Source organism: Cynocephalus volans, chromosome 2, assembly GCF_027409185.1.
Source record: "Cynocephalus volans isolate mCynVol1 chromosome 2, mCynVol1.pri, whole genome shotgun sequence".
Lineage (NCBI taxonomy): Eukaryota > Metazoa > Chordata > Mammalia > Dermoptera > Cynocephalidae > Cynocephalus > Cynocephalus volans.
The window spans coordinates 121,707,509-121,733,410 of NC_084461.1; the positions used below are offsets into that span (position 1 = coordinate 121,707,509).

Consider the following 25,902-nt stretch of genomic DNA (forward strand, 5'->3'; position numbering starts at 1 on the left):
ACTGGTGCTGCTGCCACCCCTACAAGGTAACCTTACTGCTGCTGAGGACACCGCAGACACCAGGAAGGCAGTTGCCGCTACTGACAGTGCTGCCACCAACTCATGGTGACCCCACTACTACTACAGCCACGGTAGCTGCACAGGCCGCCACTGTGGACACTGCAGCAAAGTGAGAGACTGCTGAAACCACCACTGCTGCAGTCGCCACCACCACCGGCACCACCAGGCAGCCACCACTGTTGTGTGAGCAACCCACCGCTGCTGCAACCACTGCTGCCACATGGGCAGCCCAACAAAGCCATCTCCACAACCACCGCTGTTGCAAGGGTGGCCCACTACTACAGCAAGCTGCAATAGCCACTGCTGCTGTTCAGGTGCACTGCCAACCAGTGAACTACACTGACATAAGGGGGGTCACCAGTGGAGCCCAGGAAAGGAGAGTAATAGAAGAAGCAACTGCTCTACCAGATGACCAGACATCAACACAGAGATACCAGAAATATGAGTCCACCAAAGGAATACAATAACTCTCAAGTACCAGACCCCACAGAGTAGGAAACCCTTCAAATGACCAAAAAGGAAATCTGAGTAAACATCTTAAGGAAACTCAATGACGTACAAGAGAACACAGTTAGACGACACAATGAACTCAGCAAAACTATCCAGGATATGAAGGAGGAAATTTACAAAAAGATTAATACTTTTAAAAAGAATGTAGCAGAACTCATGAAACTGAAGGAGTCATTCAATTAAATTAAAAACAAAACTGAGAGCTTAAGCAGTCTAGAACAAGCAGAAGAAAGAATTTCTGATCGTGAAGACAATCTCTTTGAAATAACTCGGACAGGAAAAAAAGAAGAATTTTTAAAAATGAACAAAATCTAAGAGAGATAGCAAACAACCTTAAGCACACAAACATCCAAACCAGGGGTATTCCTGAATGGGAGTAGAGAAAAAGTTTGCTGACCCCTACTCTATCCAGCCTTACACTTTCCTGGACTCTAGTTACTTTCTCCCTACCTACTTGAATCATGTTATGTCATAACACTCTTGAAATTCATACATCCTGTCCAACTCATATTCCCCTCTTCTGGTAACTTCACTTTGCTGCCAGTTCAAAGGATCATTCCTAGTTTCCAATGTATCCAACATGTATTCTACACCCTGGTCAACTATTTCAAAACTATTCTTTCAGTACCCATACCAATGTAGTCAAGTTTATGATCAGCTTTTTATGCTCCAGGCAAAAAATGCTGCAAGAAAGTCACTTATGTACCTTTCTAACTCATGCCATCAAAATTCAACTAGACCTCCTCCTCTGGTACTCAAGTATCTGTCAACTCATTTCTACTTGATCTGGTATTTGATTTCTCTCCATGGAAGCTCTTGCAAAATTTTATCAGTTACTTCAAACTCCAAACCCAATTCCTGTCTCCTCACCCTCTGCAAATGAGGCATTTCATTGCAGAAGGTGGGGGGGGGGGGGGGTCTCTTCTCCAACCAGACTGCTCAACCCATCTCTGGTAGTAGAAACAGTAAAAAATGGTCTTTTTTTGTTTCAGGGAATGATATTTAAGCCACACCTTAAGAGATTTACTCACCTTCCCCTGAATATCTCCCATGTGTACATGAGGTATACACCCCCTGAGTATCTCCCGTGAGTACATGAGGTATACATGTTATTAAACTTGCTTGTTTTTCTCTTATTAATCTGTCTTTTGTTACAGGGGTCCATCCCGCATAAGAACTATGAAGGGTAGGGAGAAAATTATTTCCCCCCCACACACCATGTTCATTAGAAAATCTATGAGAAATACAGAAAAGCTTTCAAAAGTAACAAAATTTAACCATAATACCACCTAACCACCTCAGCTGACATCATAATTTGTTTCTTTCCAGGAAAATACTTTAAAATAGGGCTGGCTGGTTAGCTCAGTTGGTTAGAGCATGGAGCAATCCCTGTACCAGCCAGCTGCCAAAAGAAAAGAAAACAAAAAAGAAAAGAAAATATTTTAAAATAAGGTGTTGTATACCTACTTCTCTACCTAATGATGGTTCCTAAACTCTACTGAATGTATATTCTTAGGGGTTTATAATAGAGACAAATAGTGTGTCAGCAAAGATACTGAACTATAACTTCTGGTATCAAAAGAACACATGAAGCAATCAGAGTTGTACATCTAGCACACCTAACACAGAGATTTTTTTTACATTTCTTACCTGGTTATTTTCTTCATCTTCAAATATAAAATCTTGCTGCATAACTTCACTGTCTAAATTAGCGCTAGCCACAGGTTCTGAACAGTATCTGTTACTTTCACCAGCATTAATATCAGCAGCAATATCAACCCTAGTGATGAAGATTAAAAAACCAGATCAGACCAAATGTTGAATACGTAATACCCTGAAAATACTTAAATATCAATAGCGATCTGAAACTTTTACTTGTTAAAGAAAATGTGTCCTTTTCATAAAAATCCACTTTTTTTGTCTTGCTAAGTTAGATTATTAAAACTGGTCTCTGTGGGATGTCGTGAGGGACCCTTGTTTGTTATCTCTGAAAATTTTCATAAGCAAATGAATAGCTTTTCAAATAATTTATGTGCTAAATAATAATTTCCCTTACAAATGTACACTCCCACATAATGACCTGTTTGTCCTACAAGTACTACATGCCATAGTGTCCAACACCTCATCAAGTACAACAGGAATAGCTTCCTAATGCAGATTTTCCATCTTACATAGTTCAGAATATGCAAAACATTCTAGTTTTTGTTTACAAAAATGAAGCCACTACCACTGATAGAACATGGGTTACTTCCACACTGGTGAAAATAAGAATATTGTTTAAGCAATGGGTATAGGTTTTCAGTATCCCTAGCTAAACGAAAGGCAAACGCCAACGAATCTGTTTATATTATATCCTTTAAAACATTTCCCCACAATTTCCAACTTTTAGATACTGCTTTTTTCCTTCATATTCCGCTCAAATACTCCCTTATAGATCCAGTTGTATAAGTTCTAATCATGCCTTCAAAGTACACAAACCAAGGCCATCACATACAGCTGCACTGGCTGGTAGTGCCATCCACAGCACACCTGCAGTTGTGTAATATGGTACTCCTAAAATAAACACTCTTACCACTAGTTTTCATATCCATTAATATTTTCATTTTCATTTCATATCTAATAGCTATTCCAGTTAGCCCTTTTAAAAGCTTCTTAAAAAAAAAAAAATCTCTCTACCTAATCATCTATATATTTTTTTACCTTCCTATGCATCCAATACATTTGGGTACATCCTTCTCATCTGCCTCCAAAGTAAAAACGGATATATGAAAAATATGAAGTCTTTGCACGGTGGGAGGCACACACATATACTAACTACAGGGCTAAGGCTGGAAAAGAAGTGAGGCTTTCCTCCTTTTAAAGGTAACAGGTCAGATGAAGAGTGGAGTAACATCACACATTACAGGTACTCTTAACTTATACAAATTCAACAATTAACAGCTAACCTAACAAAACCATGTGGGGAAAGGAGAGGCTGGTGGCAGGGGGTAACAGTTTAAATAGGCTGCCATTTTACTCAGTGACTACATGCACTAGAGTGATGTCAATCTGCTGTCCTATCTGTCTAGATCACTGTATGCCTCTTCACAGTGTGACTATCTCTTGTACAGACTACGAATCTAATTTTTTAAACTTATTTTCACACAACATAGTCCTTAAAGGTAAGCTTGTTACTTCATGTGGTGTTCAGACAAGAAAACCTGGCTGTGCTGGACTTAATAAAAGATATTTTATGGAAGAGTTATCAGATTTTCAATGTTCATTAAGTATGTGCAATTTATATACAAGTATATACAAAGTCACTTTTCACATTGACTTTCAGTAATCCTCAAGTAAGACAAGACCTCATCATTTAAGTAGAAATACAGTTTTTCAAGACAATGAAATAATTTTATAACTCTTAATAAATAATAGTAAAATGTTTCTTACTGGTTATTAGATCCTTTCCCATCACAATTTATACTTCCTACTTCATTATTACATGCCAGACTTTGCTGCTGTAAATTCTTAAGATCATGATCGATGCTGCTCTGCAGATCAAAAAGGTGCTGTTCCACAGCTGCTCTAATTGTTCTTTCTAAAATGCTAAAAAACAGAACACAGTTTAGTGAGAAGCAGTCACTAACTAGATTTGGCCACATAAACATAAATGTTAATATTTATGACAAGTAAAACAAATTATTATGATATTTAAACGGATAAACCAAATTGTACTAAGAAGTACATAAAAGGAGTACGTGATACTGGCTTAAATTTTAAAGTGAAATTTGCCCAAATAGATGATCCTATACAAATCAACCATAATGTCACTATTACTACTGGCATAGGAAGGATCAATTGTCCCAATAATTCATTTCTCACTGTACAGAAAACCATTTAACTTTCCAAAGCTTCACTCATTCATTCATTTATTGACCGCTGGCTAGTATGGGGATCCAAACACTTGACCTTAGTCAAGGCTACATTCTAACCAACTGAGCTAAACAGCCAGCCCCAAAGCTACATCTATAAAGCAAAATAATTTACCAATACTCGACCATGTAAGAATATTAACCATATTTTTAATGTTAAGTCTACTTTTTAAAAAAAATTAAAGTTCTATCAAAATTTTTTTCAATTATTTCAGGCTGTAAGCCCCAAACAAGTCATGCTCCAACAAAGATGATTCTGCCTATTAAAAAAAAACACCAAACATTTTTCAGTTATCTCAGAGGATCAAAAAAATCATATGAAGAAAGCTTATCTTTATTTTGTATATTAGTGCAATGGGTTTCTTCTTCATTTGTTCCTATTGTAGTACATAAAATATTAACTAGTTTACTGCCTATGTACAATCTTCCCTCTAAAATGAGCATAATAAATGCATGATTTTCATTTCTACAGCTTAGTAGTATTTTTAAATCTTAAAAATTTGTCTTCTGTAAATACATCACTTACTCTGCAGAGGCTGGTAAGATGCTGATGGGAGATAAATGGGCACTGTAATCAAAGAAAGAAATTAAGATATAAAAATCTTCAATACTAAATGACTACAAAATTTGCCGAATACTGCCACATTTGCATTGTCTTGACACAACCAGGAAAGCATGCGCTAAACTTCACATTTTTAGTTACATATCACGTTAGAAATATTTTCTGAATCTGGTTGGTAAATGTTTCAAATATTAACCAAAGAAAATAAATTTGAGATAACAGATCAACTAACAAGTCCAAAATTTTTAAAGTTACATATTTATTGAAGATTAATTATGGGCTAAGAGCTTGACAAGCATTTATCTAATTTAATAGCTCTCAAAACACTACGAGTTACAATTATTTCCCACTTTCCACGAAACTGAAGCTCAGAGATGTTAATTAACTTGCCCAAATGCACACAGCCCTGGGATGGGGACCCTAAAACCCCTGCTATTAACAAAAATGCTCTACTGGCTTAAAACTAAAAAAGTGACTAAAAACAACAAAAAGAAACACAGCATGAGCATCTCCAGCAGTGTATGATTCTAATTTTCTAAAGAAACTATTTTTCACACATAAAGACCCTTAAATATATATTCTTGGGGAGGAGGAAAAGCAACTAGTTCTCTGGTGCTTACTTGGAAAAACACTGACCTATTCCAAGGCTGGAAGAAAAATTAGATGTATTGGATTTAAGTAAGCAGTAGTATTAGTTGTTCATGAATATAGGTGATTATTTTTTTTAAATCGTCTATCAAAGAGATAAGGTATGTTTAAATGACACTGTATACATAAGCACATCTGACATCAGAGCCAACACTTAGCCACAGAGGAGGGACCCTTCCACCACTCACCTTCTTTAACTAGTACACCACACCCACAGCTACCTGTCATTTTCAAAATGTAAATTTAAATTAGTTTTATGAAGATCCTCTATAAAATGTGCCAATATAATCTCTAACCAAGATGCAGAACAGAATCCATCAAGTTAATATTCTCAGGATTCACTGTAGGAAACCAAACGATTATCATTTATCATTCATCCAGGAATCTTCAGGTCTCCCTTAAAAAGGTACATCAGTAGCAAACTATATAAATGCTTTATCAAACAACAGTAAACCATCTTGTTCTGGCACACATAACTTCCCCTACCTATAAAAAAAAGATTTTTCTAACTATATTATGCTAGTTTTCAGTGAACAGATTATTCTCAGTTCTAACTGCCTTCATGCTGATCCTCAAGAGAAGTGCTTAAGAATATATTCATATTTAAAGGAAGTTTTTTGGAACTTCATTTTTGAAATCAGGAAAACTCTGGGAGAAAAACCACACATACACACACAAAGAAGAGTGTAGCCATCAGTTTGTTTCTAATAGTTTCTTTTATCTTTTCTTTTCTTTTTTTTTTTTTTTTTTGGTGGCTGGCGGGGTAAGGGGTTCTAAACCCCTGACCTTGGTGTTATCTAGGGGTTCCATGTGAATTAAAAGTTAAATATGTTGTGACTTCTGCAGAAAAAAAGCAAAAAGCAAAAAAGATAAATGAGGCTTTCCCTGAAGAGTCCTAATGTCAACTATGCTATTAGATCTTTTTCTGATATTTTGCTGCACTAATTTACTATTTAAAGTTCAGTTATGAGTTGCTATTTAATTATAAAAGTTAAATTTTTATGCGGTGTAATGTTATATTTTCCTTGGTAATATTATCAACCTCTACTAAATTTAGCTGTTTCCTTACCTACTGAGAAATATTCATTTTATTTTTAATACATAACTGTAATCTATTGACAATGCAGTATACTGAATGGTGTGAGAAAAATTTATAAATCCAACACCTTCTGCTCACCATTTAATTTGTGATTTCTGGTGAGTTTGCTTTATCTCATACCAAATTCTGAAAAAGTTCTAATTCCCAACTACTTATTCCATCTGTCTGTTACAAAGGCTTATACCATGTTTAATTTTTGGTAGAGTTAATAGCCTCTCTCTGTTCTTTCTCATATTTGGCATTGTTAGTCACCTGCTTATTCTCCAGAGGAATTTTCTCACCCTTTTTTGTCAGATTAGATTATCACCAAAATGCTAGTAGAAAAGACACTTCATAAAGAATCAAATAATTAAAAGAAAAACAACTGACCTAACTGGAAATGCAAAATTCAAAAAGGATTAAAATTAAATTAATATATATTTTTTGCTTATGTTCATATACTATGCTGATAAAGGCTATGAAATGTGACATTCATGTTGCTGGTGAGAAGGTTAATGAGTAAAAAACTCTTATGGAAATCAAACTGGCAATGTTTTTGAAAGAGCTCCAAAACTGTTCACATTCTTTGACTCAGAAATTCTATCTCTGAGACTCTATCAAAATGGTCTATGAAATCTACCAAAACCTATCCTAAGTACAAACAAGGGTTGGTGAGGGGACTTTATACCATAAGGTGTTCTCTGCAGCACCTTTTCCCCAATATTTTACTATAAAAATTTTCAAAAATACAGAAAAGCTGAAAAAAATTACACAAGAACATCTATAGACCCACCATCTAGATTCCATAATTAACATTTTACTATATTTGCAGAATTATTTTTAAGAAAGAAATAACAGCAGATAAATATATAAAATGGACTAGGTGTACATAGTCAACGAACTGTTTTGAAATCATTGATGTTCATAAATATTAGGAAGTAACATGGGAAAGTGTTTTTGTATGTGCAACTATGTAACAAAATGGCTACATTTAATAATGTGTTTTTATAATTATACACATAGACTAATATAGATTAGGCCAGAATTTGGGGGCTCTCTTAGAGCATCTCTAGAGCAGGGATGTCATCCATGGACCACCTCTACCAGAATCCCCTGGAATGACAGCATTATTTTATTGGAGATCTGGACCTTACCCCAGACCTCAACTACCATAAAGTCAAAGTAAATAAGACAATATGGCATTAACGCAAGAATAGAAAGACAGACAAATGGAATAGAAAAGGACCCATGCATATCCACTCAATTTAGAACAAAGCTGGTACTATACAAAGCAGGGAAAGGGCAGTCTTTTCAAAAACAAGTACTGGGACAATTTGGTATCCATATGGAAAAAGTTAACTTGGCCCCCACCTCACAAACCAGAGACAAAATCAATTCCAGGTCAATTGTAGACCTAAACATGAAGGTAAAATGATATAGCTTTTAGAAGATAATATAGGAATGTATATTTAGGAAAAGATTTCTTATACAGGACACAAAAACCATTAACCACAGAAGGAAAAGAATGATAGGGACTATTCATCAGAAGACACACTATGAGAAGGAAATGGCACTATGAAAAGGAAATAGCAAAAAAAAGAGATATTTACAATACACGTAAAAAAGCCTCCTGAAAAAGAATATATATGTTCTTTTAAAACTCCAAAAACCAACAAGAAAATACAACCCAACAGAAAACTGGGCAACAGACTTGAGCAGGCATTTCACAAAACTAGGAATCAGTCAATACACAAATGAAAAGGGGATGGATCTTATTAAAATTACAATGAAATACTATTATACAGCCACCAGATTTGTTAATACCAAGCGTTGGCAAGAATGTGAAGCAATGGGAATTCTCTCACAGTGCTAGAGGGGATGTAAACTGGAATATGCACTTTGGAAAATAACTTGGCAATATTTACTAAAGTTGAAGACAGGTATATGTCTTCATATGCATGCACATGTACACCAGAAGATGTGTACAAGAATATACACAATATTATGAATAATAGTCTAACAGTCAAAACAATCCAATTGTCCACCAAAAGTAAAATAGATAATTATGGTATAATCATACAACGGAACACTTTACAAAAATCAAATGAACAAACCACAGTGACATGCAACAACACAGACATATTTCACATAAAATGTGTAGTGAAAGAAATTGGACCAAAAATTTATACACAGTCTGATTTCATTTTCCTAAAGCTCCAAAACATACAAGGAAGTAACTGCTATAAAGTCAGCACGCTGGTCACCATAGTGGGGAGGAAAGGGATCAGAATTTTGAGTACTACTGGGGTGCTGTCAGTGTTTATTTCTAGAAGTAGGTGGTGGATACATGGATACCTGCTTTTCACTACCTTGTTTTGCTTACATTTGTTTTATACCCATTTCTGTATGTATGATTTATTTCCCAATTTAAAAGGAAAAACAAAGCTTTTAAAAAAGGTAGATTCCAGGATCCTACCCCAAACCTCCAAGGTAGGACCCAAGAGTCTACGTTTTTAACAACCACCAATGACGATTCTTACTCATACCAGTAAGTTTGAGAAATGAGAAACACTGGCCTACATCTATATCTAGCCTCCACTGAACTTTTTTTTTTTTGGCGTTTTTTTTTTCGTGACCGGCACTCAGCCAGTGAGTGCACCGGTCAGTCCTATATAGGATCCGAACCCGCGGCGGGAGCGTCGCCGCGCTGCCAGCGCAGCACTCTACCAAGTGCGCCACGGGCTCGGCCCTATATCTAGCCTCCAAAAAGACTAAAGTTTAACAGAATTTCCAGTTATCCAAAGGAGCCACAAAAAGAGACAAAAGTTTTGATAGTCTTAAATTGGATGAATAGGCAAGGTAGTTGATCTTTTTGCTTCCTAGCTCTTTAAATGCTACTGAAAAATACAATTATGTATAAAAGTAGTGATCAGTAAGCTAGATTATTAGTGCAACAGTACAGATTCTTTATCCCTGTAGAATATGCTGGGACAATCAAATAAACAGCTCCTTTTAATAAGGACCCTCCCCCCACACACAGCCACAGTAAACAATTCAAATAGATTTTGTAGTTTAATAATCAGACGGTCAACCACAAGGCTATACACAAAACTGACAGTACAACTTTGTTCTCTGAGTTTCTGAAGGAAGAGAACTGATTCAGTTTTCAGATTTCAAAGAATTTAATTACTCTTTATTTTCATACTTTAGCCAAATTCCATGGATAAAAAGCCCTCATGTACAACCAGGGCTTACACAAACCTATGAATGTAAAAAGGATTTATCTATCTATTTATTTATTTATTTACACACACACACACACACACACACACACACACACACACACACACATACACACACAAAAACGGGGGGGAGGGAAGAAGACACAACAATTACAATTCCTTGAAGTTGGAGGGACAAGCAAACAGAAAGGAGTTTGTTGGGAGGGAGGGGGGAGCGGGAGGAGGGAGGGAGGTTTCAGTAATTGGCCACAATAATCAACCACATTATATATTGACAAAATAAAATTAAATTTTTTTAAAAAAGGATTTAGCAATATAGAAACGTGTCTGCAGATAAACAGAATAGATATCACAGGATGTGAGTTCTGATTAATAAAGACACAAGAAAAATAATTGCTGACAGATTTCAGGTCAAATTACTTAGGTACTAAAGGCAAATGCCATTTAAAAACCACCTAAAAATGCTGTGTCCATCAAATCCCAGACAAGAAAGACCAGATTAAAAGGACAAACAATAAATCACAAGGGACATACATATTTTAACATCAGTATAATATTAAAGGCTCTAGTCATTCCTAGACCTTCCATCTCTTCTGCTGTTAACTCTATTTTTAAATCTGCCTGCAATCACATAATCTTCTGGAGAATATAAAGTCAAGTTGCAACGATTTATTCCAATTGCGATTTTTTGGTAATTCAAATACAGTATCATAGGGAACTACTGTTATTTTAATTTCCCAATTGCAGGTATTTAATTAGTACTGCAGCTCAGCCTTAATTAACTCTGATAAAGATCACTTTACCTTTGTAACAGAGCCTTGGAAGTCATTCTGAATACCCTGGCATCTCCTAACAAAAACATCAAGTAAAGAGATTTCACTTCAAACACAGTAAAGGATGGTTATGGGATTAAAAAAACTGCTGAGCAATTATCAGTGCTGAATCCTCCTAAATAGAGCTGTGCTACATACACTCTGCAGTCTAAACAGAAGCAGAATGCAACGAGGTCATTATTGGCAAGAAGGCACCGAATCAACAGTCCATAATTTTCTTCCTAAGTACTTTGCAACTTTTCAGGAAGTGGGGAAAGGGGAACAAATTTAATAATCTGGCTAAAACTCCTACAAAAATATTTAAGCCTAACCCAACAGAAGCAGAAAAGACAATCTGTTTTCATCAGTTATACTACTATACCCAGGGGTACAAATTACTACAAATAAAAAATTGCTGAAACAGATGCAAAATAGGTAGAGTATTATTGTTCACGTATCATCCAATTTCAGAAAGTATTAATGGTTAATTATTCCAAAAAGTCAATAACTTATATATAATAAGTCTTTAAAATATCAGACACATCACTTATAGGCCAGGAGAAGGGAGGAAGGGAACCTATCGATATCTATCATGCTCTGGTACTTCATTTATTTTCCTAGGAAATAGCTTTCAGTCTTTCTTTTTTTCCCCCACTTTGGTACCTAAAAAGTTTTTTTTATTCTAACAAAAATTTCTTACGACCCGCAGCATAAATTCTACTTTTTTCCACCCATTTCTGACACTCCCCCCAATGTACAACTTCTTCCTCTTTACACTCTTAAGTGGAACCTAGATAATGAAAATGTGATGAATTGATAAAAATCTGTCAACTGAAATATTTTGCAACCTGATTCAATGGAAGATAAAAAAGAAAAAGATAATACTATAGTTCTCATGCCCCTCTAGTCAGCTGAAGGCACATTTTCTCAATAATAAGACATTCACAGAATGAAGTGGAGACCAATCTCAAAACTCTAAACTCAGAGCTCTCCCCCAAATCACTTACACTCTTTCCTGCACCTCATCTAAAACTGAACCATCAGAAATGAATGAACTCACAAGGATGAAGCCCTAGCATCAGCAATGTCCCAAAGAGAATATTAATTTTTCATTCTAAGTTCCAAATTTTATCAAGCATTAAAAGCATACTTTAATGAACTTTATTATACCAAGTAACCGTTTTTTTGATTTGTGGTTCTGTAAGCATGAATATAAATTAAAAATTACCTAAGCCTCAAGCCAAAATAAAACTTTCTAATACAGACCAGGAAAAAGATTATGGAGCAACAAGGGGAAAGAGTTAAGAAATCTTTTAGAACTCTCCTATCTCTTTAAATTTTTTAAAGGTAAAGATTCTTCTAAAATATGAATATTTAAATACCAAGCTAAGTGATATTATCTAAATATGTGATATTTATCTAAATTACGTGAATATAAAGCAACAATTTAGAAACAATCTTGAGGTTTCCATGGCCTTCATGTATAAAACTGAGCCTCAGGATCAACCAAAGCTACTGCTATTTTTGTGCATCACAGGCTGCTCATCATACCCAAATCCCACCATTTTTCCCACTCCAAACTCAGCTTGAATCTTAACAAAATATAGCTGATGGCAAAGAACTAACAGAAATAATAGATGCATAAATAAACTAATCAATACAACTCATACTCAAATATTTAAACCACTGGTTTTCAAAGAGTAGTCTGTAAACTTGAGTGTTCCCCAGATACTTTCTATGAAAGGTCAAAAAAACTTTTATATTTGCCTTTTTCACTGTACTGATATTTGCATTATGTTAAAAAATCTTTTTAAATTGAGCGGCCATAGGCTGAAATGGCTCCAGCATCTTGGGTTCCTAAGTAAGCAAACTGAAGCCCAGTGTCAACAATAAAATGAAATTTAAACTTAACCAATCAAAAACCTCCAACTGGCCTCTAACTCGAGACTTTCCACCAGATCATACCCAAACAAGGCAAATGCCTAGCCAATCAAATAATTTCTTTACTTTGCTTCCACATTCAGCCTATAAAAGGGCTGCTGCTCACACTGCTAAAGCAAAGCACTCTGAATCTCTTCCGGTTTTGAGTGCTGGCTGATTCATAAATCCTTTAATGCTCAAATAAACTGTTAAATTTATTTTCTGGGAAGTTTTTCTTCTAACAATAATGATGCAAAATCAGTAGTTAAAAAAAAAAACTGCTTGCGGGGGGTCTTAGCACAAGTCCAGGCAAGTGGAATCAAACTGTACTGTGGCCACTGCATTCTTTATCACCACCCACTTGCAACTTTTCAAAAAAGGGGCCAGCCAGTCCTTGAAGCAGCAGTAAAAAATTAATTTTATCTCATCCCTTGAATACATTTCTTTTTAATACTCAGTGTGAAGAAATGGGAAGTATAGTCATTTGCAGCATAATGACATTTCAGTCAACAACGGACCGCATATACAATGGTGGTCAGAGCAACAGGCTAAACCTATATAGCCTAGGTGAGCAGTAGGCTATATCATCTCGGTTTGTGTAAGTACACTTTATGATGTTTGCACAATGATGAAATCACTTAATGACACATTTCTCAGAATGTATCCATGTTGTTAAGCAACAAATGACCATACACATAAAATGCTTCTGCAGCATAGCTTGTCTTATTTGAGTTAGAAGCTAAACTAGCCACTTTTATCATGGAACACCATTTTTACTTGAAAGACAGACTGACAGAGATACACCAAGGTTATCCCAACTTGAATATCTGGCAGACATTTTCTCAAAAATGAGTAAGAATGCCACATTAAGAAAAACTGACAGTATGATAAATTTGAGTTTTCAAGCAAAACTCAGAATTCTGGAAAACCTGTATCCTCCACCATAAGCTCAACAACATCTGATACAATCGATGATATTAAAGAATGTGAACTTTTGACACTATATAACAAATGTGTCAACATTTGGAAGATCTACATAACTCACTAAAGCAATGTTTTCCAAATGACCAATATACCATACCCCTCTCCACCATGGTTCTCTGCCCAAGTCAGAGAGGCAAGCTCCATCCTTCAAAAGGTGGAGGTAGCCACACACCCCAGGGCTCATGCACTCTGTACTCTGGTGGAGATGGTGCTATCTCTGTCACACTGGAATTGCATCTGGTGTGACCGAGGAGCATGGTGCCAGACATTCTGGGCACTTGCCTAGGTCCCCAAGGTCCCACTGGCACTGGTGGCCCCTCCTTTGCAACCGCACCCCCCCCCTAACTCCATGCCCTTACACTCTAGGCCTGTGCTCATAGTATCAGCCCTGATGATTTCTGAATTGCCTTCAGTGTCATTCTTCTGTTGTTTTGGACAATAAGTCCTGCCTTCTGTTTAGATGGCTGTCTAATCTCCTTATCAGATGGTAGTTTGGCCACCTCCTTGGTGTTCACTCCCTCACAGTCAAGCAGAACCAGGCAGCTTCATGAATACTTTGCTTAGATGGCTCCTCAGCCAAATTTCTCTAATTTCATGGCTCCCAAGTTCTATCTTCCACAAAACACTAGAACACAAACACAATTCAACCAAGTTCTTTGTCACTTTATCACAAGGATTACCTTTCCTCCATTGTCCAATAACATGTTCATCATTTCCACCTGAGAACTCATCAAAACGGCCTTTACCATCCGTATTTCTACCAACATCCAGTTCATGACCACTTAGGTATTCTCTAAGAAGACTGAAGCTTTCTCTACAACCCTCCTCCCTCTCTTTCTGAGCCTTCACCAGAATCACCCTTAACAGTCCATTCACAGTAACATATGCTCTTTCTGGCATGCACCTCAAAACTCTTCCAGCCTCTACCCATTACCCAGTTCCAAAGCCACTTCCGCATTTTAAGTAGTTGTTACAGCAACACCTCCACTTCTCAGCACCAATTTTCTGTCTTAGTCCACTCAGGCTGCTATAACAGAATACCACAAACAAGATAGCTTATAAACAGAAATTTATTTCTCACAGTTCTGAAGGCTGGGAAGTCCAAGATCAAGGAGCCAGCAGATTCCTGTCTGGTGAGGGCCCATTCAAGGACAGCCATCTTTTCACTGTGTCTTCACAGGGTCTCCCTCAGGCCTCTTTTATAAGAGTATTATGCCCACTCATGAGGCCCCCGCCCCCATGACCTAATCACCTCCCAAAGGCCCCACAACCTAATACCATCACCTTGGGGGTTAAAATTTCAACATAAGAATTTAGGAGAACACAAACATTCAGACCACTGCAACAACAGATTAAATGCAGAAGAAAATATGAAAATCCATTAGGCCAGACATTAGATTTATAAAAATGTAAAAACGGTACTACTAAAAAAGGTGAAGGTGAAGGAGTTTTAGAAAACATAGTTACTTTTCATTTAAAAAATTTTACATTAACATGTAATGGGTTTATTGCTGCTTTAAAAAACTAAGTGCATTTCTTAGTTTTAATTCCTAATATAGTAAACACCAATAGATAAAACTCACAGAAAAACAAAAGTTCTTTAGGGTCCTCAATAATTTTTAAGCATGTAAGGAGGTTGTATAACCAAAAAATTTGGGAACCACTGATTTAAAACTAAGGAAAAAAGGCATTTATCAATTAAAAAAATGAGGTCATAGTTATATTTTAGCTACAAACACAAGTGTCCTTCAAAGTAAAACTCAGCAAAGAAACAGTCCCAGCAGTTAAATATGCTCAGTTTTATGTTTTAATACTGTAAAAGCCAACAGGTATAACCCATATTAACATAAGCTCTCTGGAGTCCTCGAATCATTTTTTACAGTACAAGATGTGAGATCAAAAAGTTCAAGAAGTGCTAATTTAAACCATCACTAAATGTGTATTTCCCTTGAGTTTCTAATATACCTTCCTAGGTTACTTCTGCAGAGAAATGCAAAGTACTACCTAATACTTCCAGTATATGTTTGCAAACTACCTCACAGAAATCCTTAAAAACATAACACATTAGTTACTAAAAGTTCGACCTCCAGTCTCATGCAGTACAGTACCCACTAACTCCTTAGAATAAATTTATTAAGAGCTCCCTGTATACTCGGCCCTATGCATTCTAGGGAAATTACTACTTTACTTTTCTTTTATCCAAGGTAGATAATCAAAAAATGTATTTTACATTCTTCTGTCCCAGAACACTGACACATTTGCTATATAGTTGACCCTTGAACAAACGCAGGGATTGGGGTACTGACCCACCTTGCAGTTGAAAATTCATGTGTAACAGCTGGCCCTGCAGAACCCACATATATGAAAAGTCAGCCCTCTGTTTATGTGGGTTCTGCCAGCTGTACTTATTGGGAAAAAAATCCACATATAAGTGGACCTGTGCAGCTCAATCTGTGTTGTTCAAAGGTTTCCTGTATGTAATTTTAATCATATTAAATTAAGCATTCAAGAAAACTTGATCTTGCTTTTAAATAACCAATTATTCAACATTTAACATTTTACTGAGTGCCTATTCTGTGGTAAACACTATTCTAAGTGTTATAAATACATGAGTGAATAAAATCCTGCTGTCATGGGGTTTACATTCTAGTACTGGAAAACGGACAATAATAACTATATGTTACATGATCATAACTGTTATGGACAAAATAGAATAGAGTCTATTTAGGGAGAATAGGAGATGGGAAGACATCACTGAGAAAGTGACATTTGAGCAAAGAATTGAGAGACGTGAGAGAACTATGCAGATATCTAAGGGGACATCTATCCAGACAGAAGCAACAGTCAATGCAAAGGCTCAAAGGTGAAACATGACTAGTGAATTTGAGGAATTCTGCTATGGCCAGAGGAGAAAGAACAAAGGGAAGGCAGCCAAGAGATTTAAAAAAAAAAAAAAAAAGGTAAGGCAGTTGGTGGGGGGAAGCAGATTGTGTACACAGCATCTTATAGGTCATTTAAGAATTTTGGCTTCTACTGTAAAGTGTGAACACACTGAAGGGATTTCAGCAAAGGAATGAAATGATTTGAATTTTTTTAAAATAATCAATATGTAGTACTAATCAAATCAACTGGACTCAGTGATGTATTTTTATATGTTAAGAAAACGAGTAGCTTAAGTGGATTGCTTGATCAGAAATAATACAGCTCAAAAAGACAACTTTAAAAAAAAAGATCTTGGCATCTAAACCTAATCATTCTTTCTGAAAAGCCAATCAAAAGCAGTTGTTTCCTCTAACTAGCTGTATGCTTCATTCTGCTTCAGTTTTTCATTTGCTCATCTTTATTAAGCACTTATGAAATGTATACATTTTGATTTACTTTTAATTAAGCAGAGGACACATCTATAAATATCATCTTTGGTGTCTATCTCTAGCTGTAATAATATCTGCAAAAATAAAGTTGCATGAAAATAAATGTAAAAATAGGTAATTTAAAAAAATTTAACAAAAGCATCTTTAATAACAAATCAGAATAAAAACTGGAAACAGTCTAAAGGTACTATGGGTATTTTTACTTTAAAGAGAAACAAGAGTTAAATTCTTAACATTTGCATAAATAAGTAAATCTCAACTAAAAAACAGCAGCTTTCTCAACCAGGATGAGATGTAAAGGGCTTTATATACCTGAAAAGTACTGTACTAACTATAATGTTTAATTAATAAAGCAATAGATACCACAAAAAAAGTAGTCATATGCACTTTTTAACCTTTATACAATCAATCAGCCAAAACTAAAATAAAAAGGAAATGTATAAATGTTAACTGAAATATATATATAAATACTATCAGTAAATCTAGAAGACCACTGTGGTAGACACATCTGTTTCTGCTGCCCAATATCCATACCTACTTCTTTTGATAATAGCCCACTGTTGTCCTGTGGGAATCCAGCTCCTCCTTCCATTCCACATGGTCCTGGCAGACACATAAATTACAATGACCAGTTCTACACTGGCCAGGGGAATAGATGCCTGACCCAATTTAGGGAAGACCCCCTCCCCACTGCCCTGGAGAAATCTAATCATCTTGTGCAGAATGACAGACAGAAGGATATAGTTGGAATTCTCACAGCAATAGTCACATGCTAAAGAGATTGTTCCATGACCCTGTCTTACTAAATTCCACAGAGCTGCACATGTTACATATTTGCTTTTCCTTTTGATTCTGCAATCTATCCAGCATCCTTCTTATTAACAAATTACCTTTTTTTCTTTACAGTAACCAGGGTCTGTTTCTATGACTTGCAATTAAAGAATCCTGACAACCACTAAATTTCCAATGAATCTTTCTAAAATGAGTGTGTTGGGGAAAGGAGGATCCTCTACAAAATTAGACAGATGATCAAAGAGAAAAAACTATTAGTAACACCCATTTGAAACAATAATTAACCTTGCTGGTAATTAAATAAATAAAAATACTTAATGAATTCACTCCTCTAAATCAGCACTGTCCAAAAGAAATTTCTGCAATGATAGAAGTACTCTATATCTGCACTGTCCAACATGGAGTCACTTGCCACATATGGCTACTGAGCACTAGATATATGGATAGTAAAACTGTGATACTGATTTTTAACTTTTATTTAATTTTAATGTCTACATCATAAGTAGCTAGTAACCACGTTATTAAGAGAATACCCATTTAAATCTAGTGTTATCAAGTTCTCAAGAAAATATTGCTAATGGCAATGTAAATTGGGTCAAGCCCTTTAAGTAATCTGGAAATACTTACCAAAACCCATACTTCACCCATAGTTCATTTTTTGAGCCCATTAAATCTAACCAAATAATTCAAAAGAATGAAGACGACCAAAAAACAAAGGTTTTTTCAGTAGTACAGTACTGACAAGCTAGCTGAAACAACTCACAATGTCCAGAAAAAAGAATGATAGTTAAGATATAGTTAAATATCTTAATATATAGTTAATAATATCTTAATATATAATGAAAATATAGTTAAGAAGCCACCAAAAAAAAAAAATTAGAAGGTAATGTAGACACACAGAAAAGCGTAAACAAAATGTTACAAATCAGGCAAGAGTGAATAAACATTTAATATATCGTAATTATAATCACGTTTGAAGAAATCATACATAATATAAAGATCAAAGGGCCCACAGAAAAATGTAATAGTTGTATTTTGATTTTGTATACATTTTGATTACTTCATAATTTTTCTAAATGACATTGGATAGCTCCTCCCTTAGATATTACCAGTTAATTTTAAATCGCATTTTGTTTTCTGACTCAAATTAATAACACCTCTGGCTTTTTCACCACCATTTCACTGAACACAAATCTAATGAAAAATATCTAGTAGACTAAATATATAGCTGTGCCTCCCTAATTAGAAAGAGTTGTAACCATGGAGCTTTACAGAGAACGAGCACAGAATTTAGCAAACCTAGAGCTATGTGTGGGGAGTTCTTGAATTCTCTAAAGCTTGCTAAATAGTGTGTCCAATATATGCTGGGACAGTGCCTCCAGCCTACCACATTAATTGAATTTACCGAGCATGCTATATAAATATTGATGTTTTATACATGAAAAGGATTGGAAAGTACTATCTTAATGGATCACAGAGTTCCATCCTTACAGCCTAGTTCAATCTAGCTGCAGCTTAGAAGCTGGACATACAAGTCAATTTAGCCACTGTCTCCTTCTCCTACATCAAAGATTCTGAAATTTTACCCAATCCCACTAACAAGCTAATACAAAAACAAACTTAAAGAAGAAATATATGCTAGAGGTCATATTTTTGAAGAAATGTATAAACACTAATAGCTGAAAATTCCTTACAAGGTCACTTCTTTAAAATTTTCTTCTTTCCTTTTTCATACACAAATGCCAATCTTTCACATACAATTACAATTTGTGTTGTTTAGTACTTGAGTGAGTCTGTATCTGGAATGAAATTGTCAAAAACTTAAGTTCATTCAACTGAAGTATTATTACCTTGTTGCTGCAACACTATTTGATTCCAGGATATTTTCAGTCATCCTTAACTGTACCACCTGTGGCATATCGTTTGATTTTTCTGCACCCTCTTGTGGAAGTTCTTCTATATGTTCCAGCTTTTCATCTTCCTCTTCCTCCTCAGAAAGTTCATTAACCTTTATAAATAAAAGGAAATTTGGAATTATAGTTTAATGAAACTGGTAATGACACATCTAAGACATACCATTCTAAGAAAATTTTAACAAACAACTCATTTTTTATTTCCTCATTTCCTAGGACCAATCGCTCTTATGGAGCAAGTAGCCACCAACTTTTTCATATCAAAATAAAATTGTAAACCAGACAAACATAACATTTTGAAGCAGGAAGTAATGACTGCATTAGCACATCACTATGAATATGAACAAGACTGCAAACTATGAAAAAGCCTACACACTGTACTTAATATTAAGAAAGCTTCATTTTCTAACCAGTTTTGTAAATCTAATAGTTACAAAAGACTTCCAATTGATCTAATTTCTAGGTGAATTAAACAAATTATTTTAATGCAGAATAAGTATGGAAAAAGAAGGGCACAAAAATTTTGCTTTAAGGTGTTCGCTACATATTAGAAAATGTCGGCTAACTTTTAAATGATTCAAACTGAATTTTTCATGAAGAAATGGAACCCTACAACAAGAACTCATGCTTTGACCATTAAGTACAACTGCAGGTTATAATTATCTTTCTGGCAGGGGCTGTAAAATATCCTCCATCATCAAACCGGCTACATAACTAATCACTCTAATTAAAAAGAACACTGAAATACTAGAGAAGAAAAACCAGCAAAATATTTTTGAAGTTATCACTAAGAAACTACCTATAAATTGTCTTAATATCTTTTATAAATTCAAATTAGCCATTAAAAACACTGAGCAATAAAAGTATACTTTTTATTCATTCTAGCCAAATGCAGTAACAAAAGCCTAGAATAAATTTGTTTACTAATACGTGTAACAGTGGTGTTTTCCTGATGCACATACAAATACAGTTGCTAGAATACTGTCAGAAAATAAAACTGCAACCAAAAGAAAGGTAATTATACAGTAATATTCTATCACACTCCTAATCAACAAGTACAGATCGCCTACATTAAAATACAATACTGTACAGTAATTAAATGTCAGACTTTAGAGGCAGAAAGAGTCACACATCCCTACTTGCCCCTAACTATCTCTGGCAAATTACTTAACTTCTCTAAGCCTTATATGTAAAATGAAGATGCTGTACTACCTATCTCACAGAACTGGTTGAAAAGATTAAATAATATATGTAAACTTCAGCAGAATCTATAGATAATAAACAATAATAACTATCATTATAACTGGAATAGATCCTAGTTTCTATATGTAGCAACATTTTTTATAATAAATGAAGAGAGTATCTACCATTCAAACTACCTAAATCAGGAGCTCTCATCTATCCCATATCATGTATAATGGTGACAAAAAAAAGACTGAACATCATTGACCTAAGTGGTTATTAACTAAGAGGTAAGATTTATACACAAAGGTGAAAACCTCAAATGACAGATCAGTTTTTAAAGTGGATCAAATGAAAAAAAATAATAAAGTGGATCAAATGGAAAATTATCCTTTCCCCATCTGTGTATTTAATAATTAGTGAAAGCCAAGAGAATGTACTTAATCAATATCCACCTGGTAACCTAAACAAGAAAAACACTGGCAAAAAAAATGAGAATTATTGTGGCTGATTGATAAAAGCTTGGGCACACAGCAGAATACCAAAAAATTTTTAAAGATGGTCTTTTCAACTGAGAATAGATGAACATTATTTGGTCCACATATTTTTGGTATAGAGGTACAACAATTTTAACATACACTACCCTTTTAAAAATCCTTTTGTGTTTACAGTCAATAGACCTTAGGAACTATAAAAGCTTTATACTAAATTATACTGAATATATTACATTCAATTCAATATGCTTTATGTAAATTAACTGACATTCTCTAGTATTTTTACCAGTAAGCATCATCTAAGATATAACACAAACAGCCTGTCGGTTTTCATTCTCCCTCCTCCCAACTCCCAGGTCTCCCCATGTAACTTCCTGAGGTATGAATTGACTTAGATTTAAATGTTCTCTCATCCCATACTAATCTTCAAAAGTTTTTCTTGATCCTCTTCTTGTCAACTTGACCTTCTGTTTATCAACATTCTATTCTGTTCATAGGTTATTTTGAACTTGCCCTATGTATGAAGCTGCCTCAACTCCACTTATGGAAAACCCTCATCCATACTTACATCTCTTCTTTCTTTGACTGATGTAATTCCCTTCTCTAGGGCCTCGTGAAATGCCTGCTCTCCAGACTCCAGCTTGTGGAGAACGCTGCTACCTGCCTTCTCAAACGTATAAAGAAACATAATTATCACCTCCATCTTCAAACCACTCTACTGGATTCTCATTCATTTAAGGATCCCATACAAAGTCCACTTGACTGTGGGTCATTTCTCAAACACTCCCTATTCATCATCTCTAGCCATCTCTCTCACACTATTAATAAAAATATCTACTACCTTGAGAAGGTTCTAACAGCCAAATACTTGCATTAATGGGATGAAACGCCAAAAGAAGAAAATGCTGGATAAACTTCGCTTCTTTCAAATATCAAAATGAGGAAAAAAACCAAAGCACTGCCAAGATGGGCCAGGTTTGCATACATCTTTAAATACGTGGACAGGAAATTAAAAGCATTTAAGTTAGGCTAACTTAAAAACACAACCAAACTGCTGAATTTGAGGCTATTTTACTTTCACTCAAACACCTTATCAATTCTGCCTAACAAACCAAATTGAAGTTATCAAAGATGTTTTAAAAAAAAATAAAACAAATGTTGGGGCTGGCCAGTTAGCTCAGTTGGTTAGAGGGCAGTGTGTTACAACACCAAAGTCAAGGGTTCAGATCCCTGTACAGGCCAAACACCCCAAAAAAATACCATAAATCACTATTGTTACTTATAACTCAGTTATAATCCAGAAATATGATAAAAATAGGTAAGAAAATAGATTCTGGTAATTAGCAACATGGGTCAAGAAAATTAAATATAAAGTGTTACAGCTTTTTAAATTTGTCTAGCAAAAAAGAAAAAAGGTAATTAAATATACATCACTGTCTCTCAGGACCAACTGCTACCCCTCATTTATTGAGCATATTCTGTTCAATATGCTAACAACATCCTCTTTTCTATCCACAGGCGAATTTGCAGAATTCAACATTACCTTCTGGTGGCGTTGAACTTAACTACCGTTATATTCCATGGAAAGCACAATATATTTAAGTCAATTTTCCTAGTTCATAAAAAAATACAAAAATATGTGGTGCTGACAATATCATGGTCCAGGGTTCAACCCGTGTACAAGTCAGCCACCAAAAAAACCCACAAAAAAACAAAAACTGATGTAATATATGTGAGATATAGGTATATTTCAGCATACATGAGCAAAACACAAGATAATAGAAATATTAGAGAATTACACCACAACATAAAACATAATCAACGCATACCTCACAGACTTTAGAAGAGTCAAGATAGGTCAAGTTGGCATCAGCAATTTCATACAAGTCAAATAATCTTAGAAATGTAGAAAATGAATGACACAAACAGATGTATAACTCTTTAATTTTGAGCAGCTATAAATGTTTTCTAAAAACTACTGAACTAAAACATAATTTAAAGGAAAGAAAGGTGGCATGTCAGAATTCCCCGACAGATGGAATTTCTTATGGGTATCAACAGACATTAAGGATTTAGGCATATCTATTTGTCCTCTTCTTGTCATTTTCTTTTACACAAGAATAATTCAGAAAAGATGTATCAGTTCATTTTAAACAAGTTTTTAAGTTAGGAACTGTGTATGATAATTGGAAGCCTTCAAAAAATGTGTCAAATGTTCTCTGAATCACTGATTCAGACTTCAAATTCTACCCACTTACTCTATTTCATACACGCAAGCACGCACATGCATGTCAGAGTACTTCAAAAAGTTCATGGAAAATTTGTATTATCTTTTAATTCTATTTTTCCACATACTTTTTGAAGTACCCTCATACAAACATACATTCACAGACTAATTTCATCCTCAATTCACACATTACAATCTGTAATGTGGCATGTGTAACTGTTTCTTTAAAGTTCCTGATACTTGGGAGAGGGAGAAAAAAGGAAAGGAAGAGGGAGAGGGAGAGAAGGAAAGAAAGGAGAGGGAAAATCGAAAGATAAAAGTGCTTCCATGAAGAAAACATGAAAAACCGAGGAAGGTACAAACCCCAAATATTAAAACGTATCACCCATAAGAATTCATAAAAGTACAAAAACTCTTAAATACAAGCTGGGCACCCAGAAAATAAAACGCCTAATTCACATAATCAGATACAAGAACTATCAGAACTAATGGAAATCTGTGTAAGAAACTATTTTTCAAGAAATGCTGCTTTATAATCTCACAGCAAATGAAGGAAAGCAACTCAAATGTCCATATGTCCATCAATAAGTAGTATGACCATATAATTTATCATTTAAACCTGGATACATCTGAGAGTGACAGAGGAGCTACTAAATATTACACCAGAAGCAGATATAAACCAGAACTATTCTGAGATAGCTTTTCAAGTGGGGACTGACTGGTACTATAAACCATATAAATTATAAAGTTCTATCCATATAACAGGGAACTACACAAATGTAAGAATATGCTCTCTATATTCTAATAAGAAAAGATCTCCAAGATATACTATTAAGTAACAAAAAACAAGATGTAGAACAGTGTGCATGGTATGCTACTTTCCTGTTAAAAAAAAAAATGAGAAAATATTTACTTCTATTTACATTAAAAAAAAAAACAAAAACCCCTCTGGAAAAATACATAAGAAACCAATGGGGGGGAAGAGAGGAATATAGGGGAAAAGTGGGTATGGGTGAGAGCAAGACTTTTTACTGTATATTTTACTTTATTTTTTTTAACCAGGTGAATGAATTATTATCCATTTAAAAAAAGTAGCACCCCCACCCCACATCCAAAATATAAGTAACTTCATAGGTTTTAACCTAATAAAAATTTGGTGGCAAATCACTTCAACTAAGTGCAGAAGAAAAACCTCCACACAGACCTAAATCACAAATTTTAAACCTGAGGAGTCTGGACTAACATGGCTTTATAATAAATTGTAATTACTCAGCTTTAATATTCCCATTTTATAAAGAGAAAAGTAACTAGGATCCTTGCAGTCTCAACCATCCATAGCAGGCATAGCAGTAACAATAAAATATCATAACGCAGCCTCGGAAATGGATTTTCATATTTTAGAATCACCAGAATTAAAAAATTATCTGCACTCTATACTAATAATCTCCAGATGCTTCCCATTAATGACAATGATTGCACTATTTGACTTGCTATTCTAGTGAAGAAAACTTCAAATCTTTAAAAGTTTGTATTGACTCTTTTCCTCTACCTTAAATTTCTCACCCTTTGCCTACATTCCTCTATGCTAGAATAGTTTCTTTGTAAAAACAAAAACACACTATTCTTACAAAATAAACAATTCTTAAGTTAACACACATGCAAAAAATCTTTACCGTATACTCTGATTTCAATGCCTTCTCCTTATTACCCAAATTGAGGACAGAAAGTTGTTCAGGAAAAAGAAAAATCTCATACATATACTAGACATGGATGTTATCTACTTATTACATATAATAACGAGAGAATTACTTCCAGTTGAGTACTTAAATTCCACATAACTTTGTGCCAAGCCCTTAAAAGTATGTTCTTAAAAAAAAAAATAATCCTCCAAATGGATTGTTTAAATATTCTCACCTGTTCAGTAACCGAACTCAAATCATTAGATGAAAAATCTTCCTCTTCATTCTCAAAAAACTCATAGTAATTTTCCAGAAGCCCAGCCATTATCCTGCTCACTATTTCTTGCTCTTTCATATCTTCCACATCTGTGTAAATACTGAGAATAAAAGTCCAAATTGAATTCAGAGTTCTTAAATCAATCACAGGTAAAATTAGAAGACAACCAATGAGTCACTTTACGAACCTGAACAATTTATGTCATCATTCTGTGCCTCAGTTTTCCCATCTGTAAAACCT

The 25,902-nt window shown here is 34.9% G+C and overlaps 1 protein-coding gene across 4 annotated transcripts in view; it reads right to left on the bottom strand.

Moving 5' to 3' along the window:
- FAM13B (family with sequence similarity 13 member B) overlaps positions 1-25,902 on the bottom strand; it is a 73,786-nt gene that overhangs the window by 25,937 nt on the left and 21,947 nt on the right. For 2 of the 4 annotated variants that reach the window (XM_063084542.1, XM_063084538.1), the window contains exons 6-11: positions 25,621-25,762; positions 22,048-22,143; positions 19,741-19,898; positions 5,008-5,049; positions 4,000-4,155; positions 2,221-2,350 (exon numbers count right to left, since the gene is read on the bottom strand). In XM_063084542.1, coding sequence (XP_062940612.1) covers positions 2,221-2,350; positions 4,000-4,155; positions 5,008-5,049; positions 19,741-19,898; positions 22,048-22,143; positions 25,621-25,762 — 724 coding nt within the window. The remainder of the gene's footprint in view (positions 1-2,220; positions 2,351-3,999; positions 4,156-5,007; positions 5,050-19,740; positions 19,899-22,047; positions 22,144-25,620; positions 25,763-25,902) is intronic. The other 2 variants (XM_063084549.1, XM_063084545.1) reach the window with 1 other exon arrangement.